This window comes from Polyodon spathula, chromosome 13 (genome assembly GCF_017654505.1).
Source record: "Polyodon spathula isolate WHYD16114869_AA chromosome 13, ASM1765450v1, whole genome shotgun sequence".
Taxonomy (NCBI): domain Eukaryota; kingdom Metazoa; phylum Chordata; class Actinopteri; order Acipenseriformes; family Polyodontidae; genus Polyodon; species Polyodon spathula.
This window is the reverse complement of record NC_054546.1, coordinates 34,372,423-34,394,641: the sequence shown is the minus strand read 5'-3', so window position 1 is coordinate 34,394,641 and position 22,219 is coordinate 34,372,423. Positions and strand designations below refer to the sequence as shown.

The 22,219-nt window shown below is 37.4% G+C and overlaps 1 protein-coding gene across 2 annotated transcripts in view; it reads right to left on the bottom strand.

Annotated features, from left to right (window-relative positions):
* Window positions 1-425: 425 nt before the first annotated feature.
* Window positions 426-22,219, bottom strand: part of LOC121325596 (VPS9 domain-containing protein 1-like) — a 28,350-nt gene continuing 6,556 nt past the window's right edge. The window contains exons 6-15 of one of the 2 annotated variants that reach the window (XM_041268389.1): window positions 21,045-21,107; window positions 19,010-19,062; window positions 18,468-18,555; window positions 17,612-17,697; window positions 16,945-17,450; window positions 15,914-16,043; window positions 15,255-15,454; window positions 14,721-14,805; window positions 8,512-8,616; window positions 426-2,414 (exon numbers count right to left, since the gene is read on the bottom strand). In XM_041268389.1, coding sequence (XP_041124323.1) covers window positions 2,321-2,414; window positions 8,512-8,616; window positions 14,721-14,805; window positions 15,255-15,454; window positions 15,914-16,043; window positions 16,945-17,450; window positions 17,612-17,697; window positions 18,468-18,555; window positions 19,010-19,062; window positions 21,045-21,107 — 1,410 coding nt within the window. In that variant the 3' untranslated portion in view covers window positions 426-2,320. Of the gene's footprint in view, window positions 2,415-6,111; window positions 6,164-8,511; window positions 8,617-14,720; window positions 14,806-15,254; window positions 15,455-15,913; window positions 16,044-16,944; window positions 17,451-17,611; window positions 17,698-18,467; window positions 18,556-19,009; window positions 19,063-21,044; window positions 21,108-22,219 lie in introns of those variants that run through there. The other variant, XM_041268390.1, reaches the window with a different exon arrangement.

Below are 22,219 nucleotides of genomic sequence, written 5' to 3'. Positions count from 1 at the left end.
GCTGCTCTTAGACATTAGTCATTAACAACGGCTTAAACCAACGTACTTTGTCAGAATTCAGGACATTACACTAACCAGGAAACTAACCTGAAATATTGAGCTTAAAACATACCAATTTTGAGATTTCTATTTTAATTTTTAAAGTCAGTACTAAAACAAACGTTACATTTTACAATTAACTGTAAACTTCAGAAAAATATGTGAAAGGTATTTGCCAGTAAGTAGTCACACATGGCTAATCTTTAAAACGGTTACTGTACAAGACGAACAATGATCTGTCTGGGTTGAAATGCAAACTGTCATAAGAGGTTTGAGTATGCAATGAAATCTGGCCCACTCACCTCTTTATTAAGAGCATCTGGAAGCACTGACCTGAAGCAGGTTCGGTTTTTATCTGAGTACATTTGTAAAATGATCTCCACAACTTAAGCAAGATGGTACCTTTGTTTTATTATACATATATATTTATTGTCTTTTGTACCAGTGGTGCATTTAAGGCAAACACAATGGTAGCAAAACATACAACTGTACATTCATATCAGGCAATACATGCTGCTATTTCATATTATACATGCAAATACATCTAATTACATAGTTTACATTAACAAAAGTTAAACAATGCAAAAGATACCTCATCTCTAAAGTAAATAACTAAAACACATTAGTTATGTGTCAGATACCAGTATTTCTATCCACACAGACACAAACACACAGGTAGCTATACACATGGGGAGGGCAACTCCTACAGTGCATAAACAAACATTAAAACTGCTGTACATTAAGTCTGTCAGCTCTGCTCTTGTGTGCGAGCACCAAATTCAACACAAACATTAAGAAAACATTATTCCATGATTGCTGTGTGAGCTTTGAATTAGTTGCTAAGGTAGGCTCCAAACACTAGTTTTGACATGCTACTCTCTTGTAAAGAAACAGCATATTTTATAATGTAAATATTTTCTAATGCACCTTACAGTATGCATGCCTCTTAAATCATGAGTACCTTACACAGAAAGAGACTATTGTTCAGAATAATGACAGCCAATTTGCACACCACCAAAATTGAGAGCTTCCTGAGAGAAATACTACAAAATTTAAAAGACAAAACAAAACTAGAAATGTAGTATTCCCATTCTGCACACGGCAAGCAGAATAGCATATCAAATTAGATTGTTAATGAAGTAAAAAGTATATGTAAAGATCTGTATCAATGATATGTCTAGAGGTTAAAACTGTTGCAGTGGCACCATTCATTTTATTGGCCACTACCTGTAATGGAACTTTAATGAAGTAATCATAGAATGCAGCTGTGTACCAAACATTAGAGGCAATAACTGAAAGTGTACTGTCACTGTTTGGTAGCCTAAATGGACTTCAATAAAATCAGGAAGACAATATATAGTAACACTTTCCCTCAAAACATTAGTGCAATTCAGGATTTTTTTATGTTATTTAAAAGTCCAAAACCTCACAGAAAAAAAAAAGTCAGTGTGGGCTACATAACTAAAATCTTAGTAGATCTAATATCAGAAGTCCTATAAGGGTTACAAATAGAAGTGTTTTCATAGATTTCACAATTTATCTGCCCTATTAAAGAATGTCTGTTCATTTTAGAGAATAAATTGGTTAGACATGGCATGTTAAAATATTAGCCTGTTGTGATTAACTGAACCATTAGCATTGGTATTCAAAAACAAGGGAGTCTTAACAATAAGCACTCAAAGAAGTGGTAGGGCACTTCATGGTGGACAGTTAAATGGTAGGGAAGAAAAGGCAACTATTCAATAAAATCTGTTTTTATCTATTAAAACACTAAAATAACTATTCACAGCTCATAATGTGGGGGTTTCAATTTGTAATTGTGTGTGTACATACATTATAAGTACACACTCACACACACACACATACATACAGACACACATAGTCTAACTTCACTATAACAAACCCTTCTTATGACGATCCCCCTTTTAATGACCCAATCAGCAAGAACCGCTCTTTTCAATAGAAATTATCCCTATTAGAACGATCACTTTTACAAAATCTACCTGGATAAAACGATCTCGGTAGTGAGTGACACTGAACTTTCTCCATTGTGAATGTTATTCTCTCAGGTGAAAACAAAGACCTTCGTAGGCTAATTCAAAGATAGGTCGATTCATAGATAACCTATTGTAGTGCGAATCATGTGTGACGTTTGCAACCGTTGTCATCACCACACAAACTATAACAAACATTTCTCCAGGTCCTGGGGGTTCGTTCTAGTGAAGTTAGACTGTGTGTGTGTGTGTGTGTGTGTGTGTACACACATATTCAAGGAAGAGACTCATTTCAAGGCACCACCTTTATACAGAGATTCCACATAAGTCACTGCACTCTGCATGGATGTCAGGCAGTATCCCTCCTCACCAATCAGATAGCTGAAAGACAAAATTGTAAGAAATGGTGGTTATTTCACTTTCCAGTGTGATGGCTTTCCTGTTTTTGGAAAACATATTGTTAATTTTAATAGGGACAGCGAGTTAGTTAAGGACCAGTTAAACATTGCTCCTAAATTTCACTGTGGTCTCTTATAAAACAGGGGTTTCCCACTACTGAGAACAGGCAGTTTACACTTGGCAAAAAGCAAACATTACTTTTAGAATCAGGCTTAATCCATTAATTATATCATTGATGGATTAAGCGTGATCTTTTTTTTTTTTTTTAAAGCTTATATTTAGCGTGGCAGCTCTGTGAATTTAAAATTGGAAAATACAGACCTCTACGTGCCAAATGGGTATCTAAGAATTTGTGAGGGTTACAGTTAAAGAATTTTACACAAAAATGGACTATGCTATCCCATTATTTTCTAAAGAGGTCAGTCATTCTGTTTTCAATAATATAACAGCAGAAAACACAGCTGAGAGATGACACCAACTAACAATTCGATTTTCTGGTCTAGTTCCGGTTGATGGTGGAGTTAGAGACAGCCCAAGGAGCAGGTTTACAGTATTGCTCGTCATGCTGCCCGGTACAGTGCTGATGAACAAAACACATTTAAACAGATCTAATCTCCAAAGGAAACAAAAGGTGCTGAACTGAGCAATGTGTAGACATCTGAAATTGAATCAGTGCGATTCTATAAGTGCTAGCCAGAAGGACGTGCCTCAGAAGATACTCAAATTTGGCCTGTAGAAGGTCAGCATTTTTTGCAGGTAATTATTTATTTCAGCCTCATAATTGGTCCGAACAGATTAGCAAGAGCAGGGGACGTCATCAAAACTCAAAGCTTGTTTGTCTTTTTTGGTTCTCGTTGCTGACAACAATTAACAAATCTAGTGGTGAACAAAGTGCTTGCTGTGCCATCGCGGGACACAAAAGCGGCACACGGAACCGAATGCCGGCGGCCAGTGCTGCCCTACTTCCAGAACATTTTCGTCTGCCGTCACTGGGCACAGCTTCATCAGCATTGATCCTGTTCACAAATCTGGAATAGCTTTCTTTAGCATAATTTTAACTAGACTTGCTGTAATATTCTAGTGATAGAAATAAAAACAAAAATCATAATATCCCAAAAACAAATGTTTAAAATAATGGAAAACCCTGCAGGCAAAAAACCAAAAGCTTACAATTTACTTTGCACATCAGAGTTCTGTCACGCACACGTCAGCAACACAACCCACACAACACATAAATCAATCCATCCTACAGATATATTTGACATATTTAATCTCAACCATTCTAATCCGTTTTTTTTTTTTTTTTAAATATACAAACACTGGGATATTAAGCTTATCCTAATGAAATAACAGAATTTTCTTCTGTTCAACCGGTGTCTGTATTTATGAGGTGTGTTCCAGTGAAATGGCATCCGTCCCGCATTCTCTCAAAATACTTTATAGTATATAGTCTGTTGCCTCTGCATGCAAGATTATTATTGCAGTTTTTATATTGCAATAATCAGTTATTAATCACCATCATATTCAACACTCTAATATAAAGAAATTATGAATATATGTAAATAAACTAACTTACCCTCAAAAGTGAACAAATGTTGAATGATTGAACATATACAATTTGCAAATATAAAAAAGGTAAGGAAATGTTAACTTTAAAACATACACTACATTGGTTTAGACATATATTCACGATGACAAAAGGCACATTTTTAGTAATATTGTTTGTGACTGCAGGTCGGCTCTATGCAAAACATGCACCCACGGCCCTGCCCCGCCACCCACGTAAAGAATCAACTCCTCATCCTTGGAATCGATTCTCAATTTCGAACATCAGAATTGGGAATCGACTCTTCTGGGAATGGACTCCCACCACTATGCGCCTACAATTTATTAATTTTCTTTTGTACTGCATGTTAACAGCAGCAAACAGAAAGGAAAGAAGCAGCATTGAGGTGGGTATGACACCGCTGCAAAGTTAAGCAGCATCTAGGGACTTATTTTATTTTAATGGGAATTAAATAAATTTTTGAATATATAAAACCAAAATCCCTACAACACTATCAACTCGAGGAACGGCAACTTCTTTATAATACCATTTAAAATATAATACAAACGCCTGTAGCATCTTAGACTTAGTTACATACTAGTAAAACACAGACTTGATTTTCTGCACTGGTGTGTGCTTACTGTGTTTCTCTTGACCGATATGATAGATAATAGCTACTGTTACTTATTTGGTTTGGTAAATTAATAAGAAGGCAGTGATGAAAAGTTAGTGCCTTGTTCTTGTTGATATTTTCAAGTATTTGTTTCATTTAGTGACAATCATGTTTGCTAGAGATCATTGTTTAGTAGAGCGGTTTATATTAAATATGACATCCCTTATTTAATAGCCTACTCGGATAATCTCATGCATGGCAGTTTTCAGAAATTGAGATTTCTGTTCATTAGTTAATTCTAATGAACACAGTGGCTCACCGATGGACAATTGGTGAATAAAAAAAAAACACACCCATATCACCTTAAACCGTGTGAACGCCGTATAGAAAATTGTTTGTGGTTTCCAAGCCATGGCAGTCTATACCGCGGTTTACCGCAAAACCGATATACCTAGTTACACGTTTTATATACAATTCAGAAGATGGTCACTGACTCCCTGGCTTCTTCAGTCCACCAGGGACAACAGATAATTATTGTTGTTACCACAAACAAGAGACTGTTTAAGGCTAAACAATACAAGAGAGATGAGAACCAACACTGAAAAGCAACTCGATTAAATAAAAAAAAAAAAAGTGTGTTTAACAGCCATGATTATTTAAAATGAACTTTGGTCACAATTTTGCCTCAAACTAGTCTAGCAGACTGTGAAGAAACTGGGCTTTTGGAACACAGCTCGGTTAGTAATGTGGCATCAGCCAAGACTGAACACCAGTACAAGACATAATGATATATCAGTATGATGGCATACCACTACTTTATGTACAAAACCTTAATACCGGAAGGTTGGGCTTCCTATGGTTAATACACAGATTGTGTATCGCTAAATCAGGAAAGCAACCTGGTATTCAAAGACTTCAAAATGGAATAGCCATTTTACCAAAAGAGGTTAATGTAAAACCATATTACAGATAATGCAGTCATATCTGAACAGTTTGCGTGCAAGTAGTTATTTTCACCATGACACTTCCTGTTCGTGCCCCTTCCCAAAAGGAAGCACACAATTACAGTATGAACGTTTCAAACTGGAATGTTGCTCTTTGTTCTTGTGAACTGAAGCCCAGCAATACGGCATGCAAAGTTTCTGACGGCTTAGTCTCGGGACAGTCTCCCTCTCGCCCTCTGCATTAGAAAAAGCATCTGCAAAACGGCACAGGCTAGTTTTATGGTGCAGATAAAAATGTTGTATAATTTGGCCGTTACTGATTTTGTTATACAGGTTTAGAAACTCACGCTAGTCCTGGTTTTGAGAAGTCATCTTGTTTAGATGTGTTATGACCAGGGGCCATGACCCCTGCTAAGGTCAGCTCTAAAAAGATTAGTTACCACAGCATGAATACATCTCACCTGTAAGTTTACTATTTGCAGTTGTTCATGCAGCTATATAGTGGAAGAACAATTTAGTTTTTACTGAAAGTTTATACTTTTTTTTTGTGTTGAAACAACATACCTTAGAAAATTGGGGTCCTCTAACTCAAGACATATGCTTACATTTCCAGGCAATATCTTGGTATCTAAAACAAATAAAAAAAAAACACCTGTCCAAATCCTAACTATATTACCATAGGCTATTTAAACTTTCACAGATCCTATATCCAAATACTTAATAACCACACTCTGGTCAGATAGCATAACTTGGCAGTGGCAAAATTTAATGAAAGCTGTAAGCTTTGCCCTATCTCAGATAAATATCTTTAGTTAAAAAAAAATAAATGACATACAAATGAAAGCAAACAGTTTATCCTCTTCAACAACAGGATGTCAGCACGGAGCCATAAGTGAACGCTGCAGAAGCAGAGGGTATCGTGACAATAGACTGCTCCGAATTAAAAACTGCTGTTAACTTTGGGTGACCTCCTGATAATTAGTCCAAGACACGAAACAGGCTCCCGTCTGCCAAAGCTATTGGAAAGTGCTTCCTTTTCTTAAGCTTGGGCCCTGGTCTTTTAAGTGTGTTTCTTTTTATATGGCTGTATATCGCATGTTAGCAGAAGAGGTATGGCATGGGCAGCGTTATGAAAGAATACCACCAGGTGCTGATTATTTGTCCTACTACTTGCCCTCACAGCTTCTCCTTGTATTATGTGACATGTACTTGACTGTGTTTGGAGCAATATCCTTTATATGCTCATAGAAAAGCCACAAAAGTAATAATTATGCTGAAAAAAAAAATAAAAAAAGATATTGCAGGAATACGTACAACAGCAAGCTGTACTTTGTGGTGACAAAATGCCATTTTCGAAAAAACACAAGCTTCAAAATTCCCAAACCATAGTGTCACCTAAAGCCAGTTACCTCAACGGCTTTAAAAAATAGAAAAAATACATTATGCACTCTCCTTAATAGTAAAAACAAAAATGACAGTAATCAGTATATTGAAAAGTAGACCACCATAACTGACACTCACACATACATGTGTTACGGACAAAGCCCACTGACTTTGGGCAAAAATTAAAATAACTTATTTTATGCTTTGCTCGGGCGAACCACGGTCCTCCCACTGCTTCTTGGGAAGAGTCTGAATCACTCCCTCTGTTCTTTCATTGCTGTTCCGAATGACAGGCAGACCTTCGGAACAAGGAATTAACAGGAGAAACCCCACTGAAACTTGCGTATAAAAAAGGACAGTATTATTCATAATGTAATACCCATAATAATGAGTTATATTGAAGTGTCTCAGAGACGGATGCAGTTACTGGATGGATCATGAATGATTAACTGATTCACGTTTGACGATATTTATGAGAAGCGATCCAAAAGTTGTAGAGCGTACTCAGCGGAGTGACAAAGTGCACGTACAAATCTAGATTTTCATAATTTGTTTAAAATAAATTAAATGAGTCATATATCTCATTAAATGTTGTCAGTAAAAATACATTTTTAAATACGTCTGTTTTCTGAAACCAGACTTGTAGTTTTTTTTTACCTGTGTAGTTTTTATGAATGAGATGAGTGAGTTAGTGAATGATGCTACTCAGATAGTCGGATCAAACAAGCTCTTCAATCGTAGCTCTGTCTCTGTCCCTAAAAAGAAAGACCTTTGTGATTCATTTCGGACTTTGCCCAGGCAATTCGTGAAATCGCCAGTTTCAGGGTTTGCCCGTAACACACACACAACATATATCTGCCCAGCATCTATAAAGGAAGAATGATCATAGAGTAATGTAGTTTTCCACAAATGAGGATAGTTTAACAATCCACAAGTCCTCTGAAAGATGTACTTGAACCGAAGTTAGGACCTTGAATGTCATCTTTCAAACCATGTTTGATCTTCGTTTTCTGCTTGATGAAACATCTCATTTCTAGCACACGACCTCTGAATGTTGCCTTTCAATAGAGACAAACATCTGTATCCTCACGGTCCTGTATGTTCAGTCTGTGCATTTAAAATTTAGTATATCAAATTAAATCAAGAGTTGTGTTTCAACAGGCCTCATTTACAACATTTCTGGACAGTTTTAAGTAATTAAAACCATGTTTGCAGTTCATGAGACCTTTTTTGGCACATTCAAAAAGTTGTAAGGAATGTTTCATTACAAATGTACATGTGGTTTCCATATATACTGACACCCACTTGTTTCAGTTCATCAATTAGTTGGCAGTACAAAATATGCTGTAGAGCACACAGGATTAACAGCAGTTTTGTGATATTAATAAATAAATAGTTTTGGGATATTAATAAGCAATACAGTTGTGTCACTATTAACTACAAGTTAATCAAGCATGCCATTTTGAAAGTGAAAACCCTGTGTAGATAACCTAAACTGAATAAACAGGGCCAACAGCTGCAACCCAAGGTAAAACTACACAAGTGCTTCACCTAGACTCCTGTATTTTGAAATCACAAATAAAGCATTTGTACCCTTCATGGATAAACTCCTCCAGCGCTGCACACTCGGACACCAGCTGTGGCAGGTCACTCTTCAGGGCAACATAGGACAAAATGGGCAACAGGTCATCAGCACCACTGGGCGGGGGGGCAGGAGAGGGGCAAAAAAAGGTGACAGGTTAGCATGCAGGCCGTTACATTCTCTGACACAAGTTTAAATGCTGCCTGGTGTTAACTGCTTTGCTTATGTAGTGTTCTGATTAACTGTCCTGGTAGACTATCATTAAATTTATCATTATATCACAATATTCTTATTGATGCTAGGCATACATTCTCCAAGATTATGTGGATTGTTCTTTTTACTATATCTATAATTTTCTATTTCGAAAACAACAAACACAAAAAGAGAGAACCCAAAACCAGGCTTTGTATCTTGAAACATGTTTAAAAAATGTCTCAGAAGAGGTTATAGTGGAGGAACATTTTCTGTCTTAAAATCAGATGATCGCTCTGTTCTTAGCTCTGTGCTTTCCTGCACCCCACACAAGGAAACAGCAATTTCCAGGTTGCACCACACAAGCTTAATGGAAGTACAGTACAGTGCCAGCCCACTGACAATTGATCCATCAAGATGCGAGAGAATATTGAGGAGACAGTCAAGCAAAAGATAAGTTGGACACTAAAGCAACGCCACTGAAAAAAGGTAAACACAAAGCTACAATGACAGGCAACTGCTGTGCGTGACAGTGTGGTGTTACATTTCATATTTAAGCTGTGTTAACTTGACTCACGCACGCCCATTCCCAAAACGTATTATGGGAACAAAAAAAAAAAAAAAAGGTTTGCAAGAAAAGAAAAAACAAGTTTTGTAGGCTAAGAGATTGTTTGAAGCTTCCAGTAGCTTCACAATGATTAATAAAGCAGGGCTACGCATTTAGAGTACAATGTATTGGGCATAGCCAAAACCACTCAGATTAATTGCAAACATTTAAGCACTTTAACTGATTTTTAAGCTACTTACTCTTAAGTATTGGAATAATTGAAGCAATAAAATCTAATCCAATAACTGGTTCACTTAGCACTAGTATGTTTCTAGCACAGCACAAAACAAGGAGATTCACTAAAATAGGATACAGTTACAATAAGCTGAAGATAATTGCAACTTTACTGACAATGCTGCATTCCTTCTGTTTTGAGATCTCATCACAATTAGATCACAACTTTAAATGTTTAAAAGCAGCTGCCGTAAAGTTTAAAGTTAATACCAGTAGTGAACTAGCAATGTCAGTATTTTAATTGTATTCAGCTATTTGAAATGAAAGCAAACATTGAAGCTTTATAAAGAGATAGTTACAAAAATCTAGCAGTTATAAAATACATTGCACAAACAGCACTGCTATAAACAGTGTGTTCCCAAATAGAGCACCAGATATTATCAAATACATGACTTACTTATTTTTAAAGTGGCGACCAGTCGACTTGCTTCATTATTTTTACCTCATCTATTCATTCTACCCCTAATTCACATTTACATCTTGATAGAACTGGGCATATCACATACCCTCTAATGACAGCTACAAGGATTAAATCAAAAAATAAAAGATATGATCATATTTACTATAAAAGGAACTTGCCCGCGAGGGATAAAAAATAAAAAAATCAATGTAATCATGGAATGGAATGCTTAACATTTTACTGCAGTCTGTACCTATGATAGTCTCAAACAAAACACCAAAGACTTGACTAAGACGGAATTACAACTATTCCCCCAAATTAAGACACACTGGAGGTCTCAGGAATTAGAATGCTCTTTTTTTATTCCGTTGTGCGCTTCTCCCTTTTAATGGGTAAAAAACACCAGTTTATCATCAGTTATTGTGTTTATATAATGAAAACGGACACAAAGGGCAGCCAACAGCTGGAAAATATGAAATAAAATCAAATTGAAGGAAATCTTTATATATACACACACATTTCTGTCCCCTGTAGTTAGTTCTACAGGCAATGACTAAATGAATCAAAGATCAAAAGTACATTATAAAAACAGATTATATTAGCTTTTAATAAAAACTGTGGTTGTAATGGAGAGTCTTCCAGCATGACTGAAAAGCACAGCCACAACCACTGAAGACTGGATCACAAAACTCCTGGTTAAAAAGAACTAAACTAGAATGGGCACAGTGTCACAACAGAAGGGCAGGCAGCCTAAAAAAACTACCACGTTTAATTAATTGCAGGATAAATTAAAAACACCACATTGGATTTGAGTGCCTTGTTGCAATACGTAGGACGTGATCCCAGGTTCAAAAGTTGCGTTCGCAATCCATCTGGCACACAGCTAAAATATTATTGTTGCTTTTGTAACTGCAATTAATTCATGTGCTTTCTAAATTAATGTGAAAAATGTCATCACTGGTCCTTCTTTCATTCTGCTGAAGTCCAGCTTACCTTGAATTAATAAAGTATGCAAAATATATATTTCATCATCATCAAAAAGAACCAATAACAGAAGAGAAAAGAAAAAAAGGTGAGCAGCGATATATTTAAGCTTCTACTTGCATTAGAATTCATCACATGGACAATCTTCCAAAAAGAACAAATAGTCTTAATTTCTCATGCAACAGGCTAAAATGCATACATTTGCACTGAACCTTAAAACCAAGATAAATCAGAAATATGACCCAGCTGACCTTTTTCCACCAGTCACAGTGAGGACTGTGCTATTACTCAAAGGAAAGCAATCAAGTAATCACGGTGCTATAATCAAAAACACCGTGGAATAAGGGTACAGCTGCTTATCAAAAGGCAGCAATACAGTATAGAGCCAAATTTCCAAGGAATTGCATCACTGAATAGTTTGTAAATGTGAAGTAAAATGGTACTCCACTGGTTAATTCACAGTCAAACACTGGTAATGGAACTTGACTGAAAGAATCATAGAAAACAGCCTTCTACCAATTGAAAAGACAGTTGGCTGTGCAATTAAAGCTTGTTTGTAACATGGTCCTCCGGGTTTATATTTCTTTATTTGAATGAGGTCTATCAACCCGTGTAGTAATGTTTTTTTTTTTTTTTTTTTTTTATCTGGACAACAGTAATTTTAGGTCACAAATCAATGACTTGAAAGCAGCTTTGTAACAGGACTGCCACAAAAATGTGTTTTCTTGTAGGATATCCTGAATTTGACTCAGAGAAGGATGCCAATACTCCAAAGCCTTAACTCTATCTGGGAACCAAAAAAAAGAGTCATATGACCACAATATCACAGCCGTCACAGGCCAACGTGAAGGGTACTGTTGGATTTTGCCAAAGGAGTTTCCATGGAACATAAAATTAGCATCTCAAATGAATTATGCGAGGTTAGCAGTTGAAATAGCAGCAATGGATCGATAACAGATCAACACCCCTCACAGGGATCTTTACTGACTGCGTAAACGAGAATCAATTACATATTACCAGGATCACAATAAAACGTACTAGCTTAGCGTATCGGTAATTGGACCAACAACTCACCATTTCTTCGGAATAGTACATTCTTTTTTGTTAAGTTGCTCTTTTTTGCATGTGGATTAAGCCAGGGCCCCCCAGCCCCACTTTGTTGTGAATTTCCTTTCATTAGAACATCGTAATCATTTCACTCCTTCACTTGCCACCTGCCCATATTAGCAAACTTGGTAATAATTCTGTACTTAGTTTGTGGTTATGTTATGTCTGATGTGACATCAACAAACCTGCAAGTGAAAATACAGAAACTTTGGCCTGTCTCCATGTCCCTCGGGAGTACGGGGGGGGGGGGGGGGGGGGCAAGGGGGCATTGTGGCAAGTGAAGGGAGGCAGGATAATAGACCAGGGTGTGGGAGAGTGTGTTCCAACAGGCAAGATCGCATGTGCAGGCACTGGGAATCCTCACTACTCCCATACAGTCAGGCACTTACAGTGCCTATTGTAAGTATTCACCCCCCTTGGACGTTTTCACAGTTTGTTGTGTTACAACCTGAAATCTTGATGCATTTACATAGGATTTTTTTTTTCTTTGATTTACACAACCTATTCAACACTTTGAAGAGACAAGTCAATACTTGGTAGAACCAACTTTGGCAGCAATTACAACTGTGAGTCGAGGTAAGTCTCTACCAGGTTTGCACATCTGGATCATGCAATATTCACCCATTCTTCTTGGCAAAATTGTTCAAGCTCTGTCAAGTTGGATAAGGATCGTTGGTGAACAGCAATCTTCAAGTCTTGCCAGACTCTCAATCAGATTCAATTCCGAGCTTTGACTGGGCCACTCAAAGGACATTCACTTTCGTGTTTTTAAGCCACTCTAGTGTCGCTTTGGCTGTGTGCTTGGGGTCATTGTCCTGCTGAAATGTGACTCTCTGTCCCAGTCTTAGGTCTTTTGCAGACTGAACCATGTTTTCCTTAAGGATTTGCCTGTATTCAGCACCATCCATTTTGCCCTTGACCCCGACAAGATTCCCAGTCCCTGCCGATGAAAAGCATCCCCATGGCATGATGTTGCCATGCTTCATAGTAGGGATGGTGTTACCTGGGTGATGTGCTGTGTTGGGTTTGTGCCAGACATAACACTTTGCATTTAAGCCAAATAGTTCAATTTTTGTTTCATCGGACCAGACTCTTTTGCCACATCTTTATAAGCTGTTTTTTTTTCCCCAGAAATGGCTTCCTTCTTGCCACTCCTCCATACAGGCCAGATTTGTGGAGTACCTCAGCTACTGTTGACACATGGACAGTTTCTCCCATCTCAGCCACGGAATACTGTAGGTCTTTCAGAGTTGTCTTGGTGGCTTCTCTGATCAATACCCTTCTTACCCGGCTGCTCAGTTTGGAAGGACGGCCTGCTCTAAGCAGATTCTGGGTGGTGCCATATACCTTCCACTTCTTTATGTTTGACTAGACTGTGCTCCAAGGGATATTCAATTCCTTTGAAATCTTTTTATACCCCTCCCCTGAAAAGATCAGTTTCATTGACATATCCGGAGAATAAATCAATAAAATAGTAACATTTCTAATGTAGATGTCGCTATCTATCTGCGTTGCAGCATGCTATACAACTGTAAGAAGTCTGAGAGCACTTTATTTGGCCCACCCAGCCCACCACTCCAATCCACCGACTCAATGTGACAAATTTACATTTCTCGCAGACCCACAAACCACAAGGTGTGCCTTGACCTGTCAGAAGCCAATCATCCCGCATTCATTAAAATGATTCTCACTGTGCTAGAAGACCATTACGATTCTAAAAACAAGCCTTACAGGTTTGTCTGACTTACAGACCTGACTTTTTGGAGACAAGGCCTTTTCTAGCAATGGTCATGAGTTGCCCTGCCTCCCAAAAAAATTAAAAAAAACACTGTGCTACCAACTTAGAAAACGGGCCACTTCCCATTTACTCACTGAATTATGAGGCTAGCAACAAATTGACCCAAAATGTACACCAGTCAAATGTTTTATTTTACTGTCCGAGATGAGCAAATGTGTGACCCAGATTTGGGACTCATGTTGCTTTGTGCCCCTAAGTATTAGAATGTGTGAAGTTTAAAGGAAATAGTAGGTATTGTTGCTAAGGACAGCCACTATACTGTCAAACTACTATTTACTGAGATAAGGACAACAACACTGACAGTTCACAACATGTAGCCACAACATGCATATACTAAAACTGTTGAGAAAAAGCAGTCTTCTTAAAAAGGCTAAATAAAACCAGACCCCCCCCCCCCCCCCCCCCCCCCTCCCCAAAAGTTGGTATGCCAAAAAAATTCATCTGAAAATATTTTGTTTAAAAAGTAAGCAATTAAAATGTAGCTTTACGTGCTTTTATGTTATCACGAGACAAACAAAATACATGTAATATAATATTTAGACAGTCATTTTTTAAATTTTTCCTGCATTTGTTTTCAATGCCCATGTAATGAAGAATGATAATTTCATTACGAGCTGTAAATGACAAGCACGGAGGTCTTCCTAGGAAATCTACAGTGGGTAGAAATACAAGCTTGTTTTAACAATCTGAATAAATTTAAAATCTGCATTTCACTCCTTTCCCACAAACAGTACAGCCTCTGAGACTTCTGAATATCTATGGTAGTAATTCTGCTTAAAATAAAAATATATATTTCAGAAATTGGACTAGGCTGTTGAGTTGAAAGGCAGTGTCCTTCTGGGTGAGCCTAGAAGAGGCCTACGAGCAGGAAGGGGTTAAACACAAAGTGAATACTCACATGGCCGCAGAGCTGTGCAAGGTAGCCGGCTCATGGGAGGTGCGGTACTCCTCTGCACACTCGCAGATCAGACGCAGGGTTCGCACTGAAATACAAGAGGAAGGCGGACTAACGTGGCTTCAGGGACAACAGAAAACTTTACTTTGCAAAAAACTTTGGTCAACCACGGTCTTCAAAAATCCAGTGCCTTCTTGCTACATTCCTGCCCAGAATCATTCAGGTTTTAATAATGTCCAAACATTATTGTATTATAATGTACAAATATGGAATGGATATTTTCAAAATTGTTTCAGGTAGGTTGAAAATCAACTGAAAAGATTGATTTTCGGAACCACTTGCCCGTTGGGCGGGGAGGCTTTCATGAAGAGGCTGGAGTAGAAGTTGAATCATCAAGATTAATTTGCTGCACTTTCTCACCAGTCAAATCTGACTACCAGACAATTAAAAACCTTATATAAAGTCGAACTTATTGCTAGTTTATTTTAATAATGCTGAAAAGACACTAAATATGCACAGGTATCCTCAGAAACTCACCAACACACTCAAGTTTCTTTTGTGGACAGCAATCTTTTGAGATTAGCCTCAGTTCCTGCACAGCAGATTCATAAGGGCAAGAACCAGGAGCAGATTCTGAGGGGCAAAGTTTAGATGCAACACCCATATCTCCAGGTTTACTATTTCTGTACAGTCTCATACTCTCTTCAAAAGCCAACTCTCTCTGTCTGTAAACTTTTCTGCAAAGAAAGGAAAAAATACATCAGAAACACTCTTCCAGCCAGATAGAAGAGGAACTGCAATATTCACTTCATGAATAAGAAACAGCAGAAGGTTCTCTACTGAAGCATTAACTTTGAAAAAATAACTTGGTTATGGTCAGACTGTACATAATAGAACACTTAATTCAATCACTATCTAGTCACTCCTTGCTAAATGCAGCAGCGCCATCTGCTGGTAAAGAGAGACATTGATTTTTACCCTTGAATCTACAGAGTAAACTACTGACCAACTTTTTCCATCTACATGACAAGGTATCACCCCCTCCCATTTTGAACAATGCTTTAGGCAAGAATTTGTCCTTTAAGAACCTATTCATTTCAACTGGCTGCATGATATATCACCATGGCTACCATCACAGGATATTGCCACTGTTTTTAAAACCCATTTGTGTTAGTTGTTCTAAATTTTAAAATTACCTAAAGAGAGCCAACAACAAGGGCCAGATGGGTGGGAAGAAAGCCTCCTCGATGCTGGCGAGGCACCGGTCCTTGGAGGCAGCCGTGTTCAGGGGCTCAAAGGACAGAATATACAAGGACAGCAGCCGGTCTGGTTAGAGAAACATTGGGGAAAAAAAAAAAAACATTGCCACATCTCATTAAGACATTGAGGTCTAAATGAACTGTATATACAGTGGTGCTCCCTGGTGGTCACCAGATAGATTCAAGCAATGCATCAGAAGTTTTTAAATGATATTTAGGCTTAAAAAAGAAAAAAGGTTTGCTCAGGTGCAAGGATGTTAAGTCAACTCCCACCTGTTAAACTTGCTGTTGGACTTTCAGTGTGCGGGTTACATAACATTTTCATTTCACTTAATTATGCCCAAGGTGAACATATCTGAAAGCCATTACCCATGTTTAGCTATATTACTATACACATTACTGATCAGATAACCAAGTATTTACGTAACTTGGCTAACCCAAACCCTGTTTAACTGCAATATACAGTAATATTCTCAAACACAACCTTGCAATATTCAAATGAGCATTTCTTTCTTTGTATGCAAAACAGAGTTATCTACTGACCTGGCTGAATTAGGGAATACTTGGCCGCTCAACACGGTCTTTCATTCTACTGGCAACTTTAGAGATAGATAGATAAAAAAAATGTAAACCCCACACTGGCCTGTTTGGCTTAGCTGTGGGGTTGAGATTTTAAATTACTTCATAAGCTTTTGTCTTCTTTCTGTACTTGTATGCACTCCAAATATGGAATAACTTTTTTTTTTTTTTTTAAATAAACCTGCATTACTGCTTTAAATGACTTAAATTAAAAACACAAACTGTTGACTCTTTAAAAAAAGATAAGAAACCATAACTTACAGCATGCAAACCATATTAAAATGATAAAACCTTAAGAATTTTAATTGACAGTAAATGTACAGCATTTTAAAGATGTTGTTAATCCAGAGCCATGGAAGAAGAAGAAAGTGTCCATTTCTTCCACTAACCTATAGAGTTGTGGATATCCTTCACAACGCTCCTGAGGTGTGTCCGGAGCGCCCCCTCCTCCAGGTTGAGAATCCGGGGATCCACATCCACAGCGGGTTCGGACAGATCTGGCAGGCTGGCGGGCGGGCACTCAAATTGGGACAGAAACTGCTCCAAATCCTCAAAAGAACTGTCCCGCTCTCCCATGCTCAGCACTAACTTGTCCTCTTTAGTGCTTTGCCCAGTTTGTGTTTGTTCTTTAGCACACGTGTTGGCATTGTAGTCTTCAATGATGGGCAGGGATGTGACTGAAAGACTGTGTCTTAGTTTCTGGCTGTTTGTTTTGTTGTTTTCCTGAACTGACTGCATACAGTGGATGCTTTGGGAGGACTTCATGTTGCGGCCCCTGCAGGTGAATGTGGATGGCGACTCAGGGGCCGTGACCTTGCTGACAATGGGGTAGAGCTTATTGTAAATCCTGTACTGCAGTCTCTTCAGGAGCTTCATTATAGGATGCTCTGGACAGCTTTTTAAAAAAATAAAATCAAAACACTTTTAAAAACAGTATCATCTGGAGTGTTTCCTTACATTTTTTAAAAATGTTTATAAACCTCACAAGCTCATATTTGTGAATATAAATGCCCGCTGCCTACTTTGTGTTGAAATGGTTAAGATTAGTTTATTTACCTGAAGATATAAGAGATAAGACCAGACACCACAGAGAGGTCGTTTGGATTTTTTTTTAGATTTGCTTTCCATTGTTTTGGCCAATCCTGGAGGATAATTACACAAAGAAAACCATCATGAAAATAAATAGCTGTTACAAGATAAATAAGATATTAAAACACAAAATGTCCATATTACAAGATATAGAGCTTCAACAGAGTAATTAATCAAATGTCAAATTATACAAAAAGGTCACCATTACATAGCTAGTTTCATCAAAATTGAATGGCCAGATCAGAAGACTTTAAAAAGTGTCATGAAGCACAAAGTATCGCAGTCCAATATCCATAAGGCCAGTTGGCAAGTAACATGCAACACCAGGCAGAAGGAAGCTTGTGCACAAAACCAGGCACACACATGCAGTGCATTCCAGTTTAGGCACGCTGCTGTATGCACTTAACAAGATCTTGTAGTATATGATTTTGTGGTATGCATAATTCTTATTGTAAAGATATATATCATACAGTGATGGTAAAAGGAAATTAGTCAATTTGTATTTTTTATGACAGCATTTGGTTATTAATTTGGGTTTTGCAGGCTACAGAGTTCAACATGCCAGTGCTGGCTTTTAAAGCTGGGCTTGCAGTAGTTTTTGGTCTCGGAAGACATCCTTGTTACTGTCAAGGTATGAGATGATTATACAGGAAAATATAACCAGATTGTATACACCCAGTTTCTTCGTGCTTCATATATATATGGTTAAACACACCATGACCTCAAACTGAAAAACTGCATGTTTATGCATATCTGCTATATCCCAACATATTGCACAATAGCTGTAGTAGACATTACTTCTCAGTCTCTCTGTGGAACTTACATGATCCTGCTCGTACTCCAGAATGCTGGCATATAGGATTCTCTGCTCCTGTTCTTCAGGGGTTAGAGATGTAGAACTGGAAAAGCTCCTAAACAAACATGTTGACTAAATTATTTCACCATGACCACATAAACCTACTCTGAAAAGGAGAAATACTTCAATGCTAAAATTGAGAATCATGGTGATTACTTCTGCCAAGTTAGAATAAAGGGATAAATGCGAGATCTACAGAAAGGAAAAACAGCAGCCATGACTCAGGACCAAACTTTATGAGACAACTAGGTTAACATGACAACTATTCAGATTGTTTGAATGACTCTTTACTTATGCTTTTGTACAGATCTGGAAAAGTAGAAATAAAAAGTGGAAAAAATATTTTTTTCTTCTTCTCGTGCTCATTAAAACTCAGCATACTTTGTAAGTATGTTTTAAAGTGAATTACCACCATGACCATAGTGGGTATCAAGCCAGGGAAATAGTCAATATGTCTTAGTTAAAAGCAACAATGTTACAACATTTAATAATTAAATAAAGTGTTTTACCTATTGGCTTCCTCCTGCAACCTCAGCCGCCTCTCTTCCATCCTCCTCTGAAGCTGTTTAGTTCTTTGATAAGGAACCATGCATTCAAAAAAATAAATACGTCTTTCTACTTTGAATTTGTGCAATTAGTTACATCTACTTTTACTACAGAGCATTACGAACGTTACATATTTTATAATACAATTTCTAACATGTTCATGGTAGACATATGATGGAAGTATAGCTTACAAAAGAATCTAAAGTGAGTGAAGCGGTTACCAATACCTTCATTTACAGCTATTATAACTTGCCTATCACACAGCCTAAAGCAATCTAGAGACAACTACATGCTTCCTTCATATTTCACCATTCAGTAACGTACCAATATGGTAAATTCACCATTAGGCCATTATGTGCAAGACAGCTAATGCCATGAATAGGTAGCACTGTGTCATGTCAATTATTAAAGCTAATTAAATCTATTTACTTGGCAATCAACAGATTTTCACAAAAACCCTGTAATTGTAGCATGTAATTGTAGCATGCACTATTAAACCAAGTCCGAAACTAGGGAATTCCTGAAATTCCTCTGAGTTTAAAAGGTTAAACCAGTCACTAATCCCAACACCCTGTCACAATTTTGCTTTTGTTTGCACAGAGGTATTAACTCCTACTGTATTGAATATCCCACCTCTGCCACTGACCGACTCCATGTGTGACCCTGAGCAAGTCACTTAACCTCCTAGTGCTCCATCCTGCAGATGAGATGTTAAATCAATGTCCTGTTGTAAGTGGCTCATATAATTCACAGTTCACAGCCTACCTCTGTAAAGCGCTTTGTGATGGTGGTCTACTATGAAAAGCGCTATATACAAATAAAGATTATATTATTATTATAAGAAACATTATACTTGACTTCATTACGAGTATCTTTGTTATCTCTAGCAGAAAACATCAACATCTGCTGCATGTGCCTGTACATGTAAAATTGTATGACATAAAAACCCAGAAATGTTTGCCACTATGTTTCATTTTATGTTTGTTGGACAAGCGGTTCTGTAACTTGCATCCTTGATGCACTGTATCTACAGTAGTTAATAACTAGTGCACACATACAAATGACCATTAGATCAGTCAACTCAATATGGAACAGAACTCGATTGTAAATGTTTTGAAGTGGTTTACTCTAGTATCTCAAAAGGTCTTTACAAAAACAAACGACAGTCCTGACTTGCACAGACAATGTTTACAGAGTTTGTCCAACTAGATCAAAGGGGAGAGGAATGTTCTCCAAAATAAATACTGTCGCATTCTTCCAGAGTAACTAAATCCATCAACTTGGAAAGCCTCACACAGACTCCTCACACCACTGAAGAAGGAGAAGCATGTTTCACGTGCCTTCCCCTTATTTACAAAAAAAAAAAAATTAAAAAGCAGCTTTGTATTTGTACTGCCATTTTCAGCTTCAGCCCCTTACACAGACCATTCATTTATTTCTCAGATGAAAATCTTTTAAATTATACTTTACAACAGGGGTCTCCAACCCCTGTCCTGGAGGGCTACTGGGTCTGCTGGTTTAAGTTTCAACCGAGTTCTCAGTTACTTAATTGCACCAATTACTGGCTTAATTACTCAAGATTAACAGGTGTTCCAGAACTTTAGCCACTGATGATGTAAGACACATAAAACCGGCAGGATAGGGGCTCTCCAGGACCACTGTTGGAGACCACTGCTGTACCAATCCAGACACTCATTGGTTTTCTATAGAGCGCAACCGTTCTGTTATTACTTACTACAAGGTAAATACATTTTAAAACTATCAGATAATAGTGATAATGGTATTAAATGTTCCTTGGAAATAACGGTACACCCTTGTTCTGAATTGATTGCAAGTTCCACGGATATGGAAGAATTTTTACAATTCTGTATTAACATGGGAATGCTTGGCGTCTGCTCTCTAGTCCTCCATAGTGTGTGTACACTTAAACAGCAGCTTAGACCACAGTGATTCACGTTATTCATGACTACGCTAAATGGCTTACTAATAACAGGATACTGCCTCTTGTCTTGCTCTTGCAATAATAAGATTCTCCATCATTTGACGCTGAAGGGACAATGTCTGCAAATGAAACAAGACAGATATCAGTTTCCTGAGAATCCACTTCAGGGCTTAACATGCAGCAAAGACACATTCAGAGACCCATTTGACCTTAATTCTGCTTGTCTTAGACATTCAGTATTGTGAATCATTCACGCTCCACAAATCACCATTGAAAAACAAATGCATTTCAATAATATTTATACTGCATAACCTTATGCAAAAATATGTTTTGGAAGAAAGACTCATAATAATGTTTTCCAGCATGTCTTAACAAAACCGCAATGCATTTATCTGAATAATAGGCGCAGTAACCTAATCTATAAAATCATACTGTATCTTCACAATACACACTTGCCAAGGTTGTAAAGGCACCTCCATATATTAGGCATTGTAAGAAAATATTAAAGTAAAATCTTACTATTTTGAACCGTTTCCTATCAGAGATGATTATATATATAAGTTGTAAAAAATGTAGTCATTCTTTTTTCCTGATCAATAAAAATAAGTTTAAAAACTGTTTTAACACATAATATTTTTATCCAGTATAAATAAACAATATCTTAAGCTAAATCGTTCTTTGTAATTAGGGATTTAACTTTTCGGTTTGTATTTTCCAAACCTATTTTTAAATGTTAATTGCCCGTTATTAAACTGTCTCTGCATCCTAATCAAGAGAAAACTAATAATAAGGGGCTGGGTTTAAGATGATTTCTTTGCTAAAATTAAGCAGATGTTAAATGATGGACTTGTTTTCAGTATGCACTCCGTACTGGGTAATTTATGATGAAAAGAAAATCCGTCAGGGCAACTACGTACCAGTGAAAATAACAAAAACTTGGCGACTACAAGAATGAAATGTAGGATCAGCGATGAGCAATTAATGTAATTTGTCACTTCGGTTTGAAATAAAAAATAAATAAATAACTTCAAGCGAAACAGAATCAGGCCCAGTAAAGATATGAAGTGAAAAACAAGTGGCATTGTTTTTTTAATTAACAGCTTTTTCTGAGTTTAATTAGGAAACAGAACCGGTTCAAAACAAACGTAAAGGCACGTCATGTGATCAAAAATAACCCCCAAAACGCCAAGCCCTATTTGTAATGTACTACCGTAAGTAGCGGACAACTTAG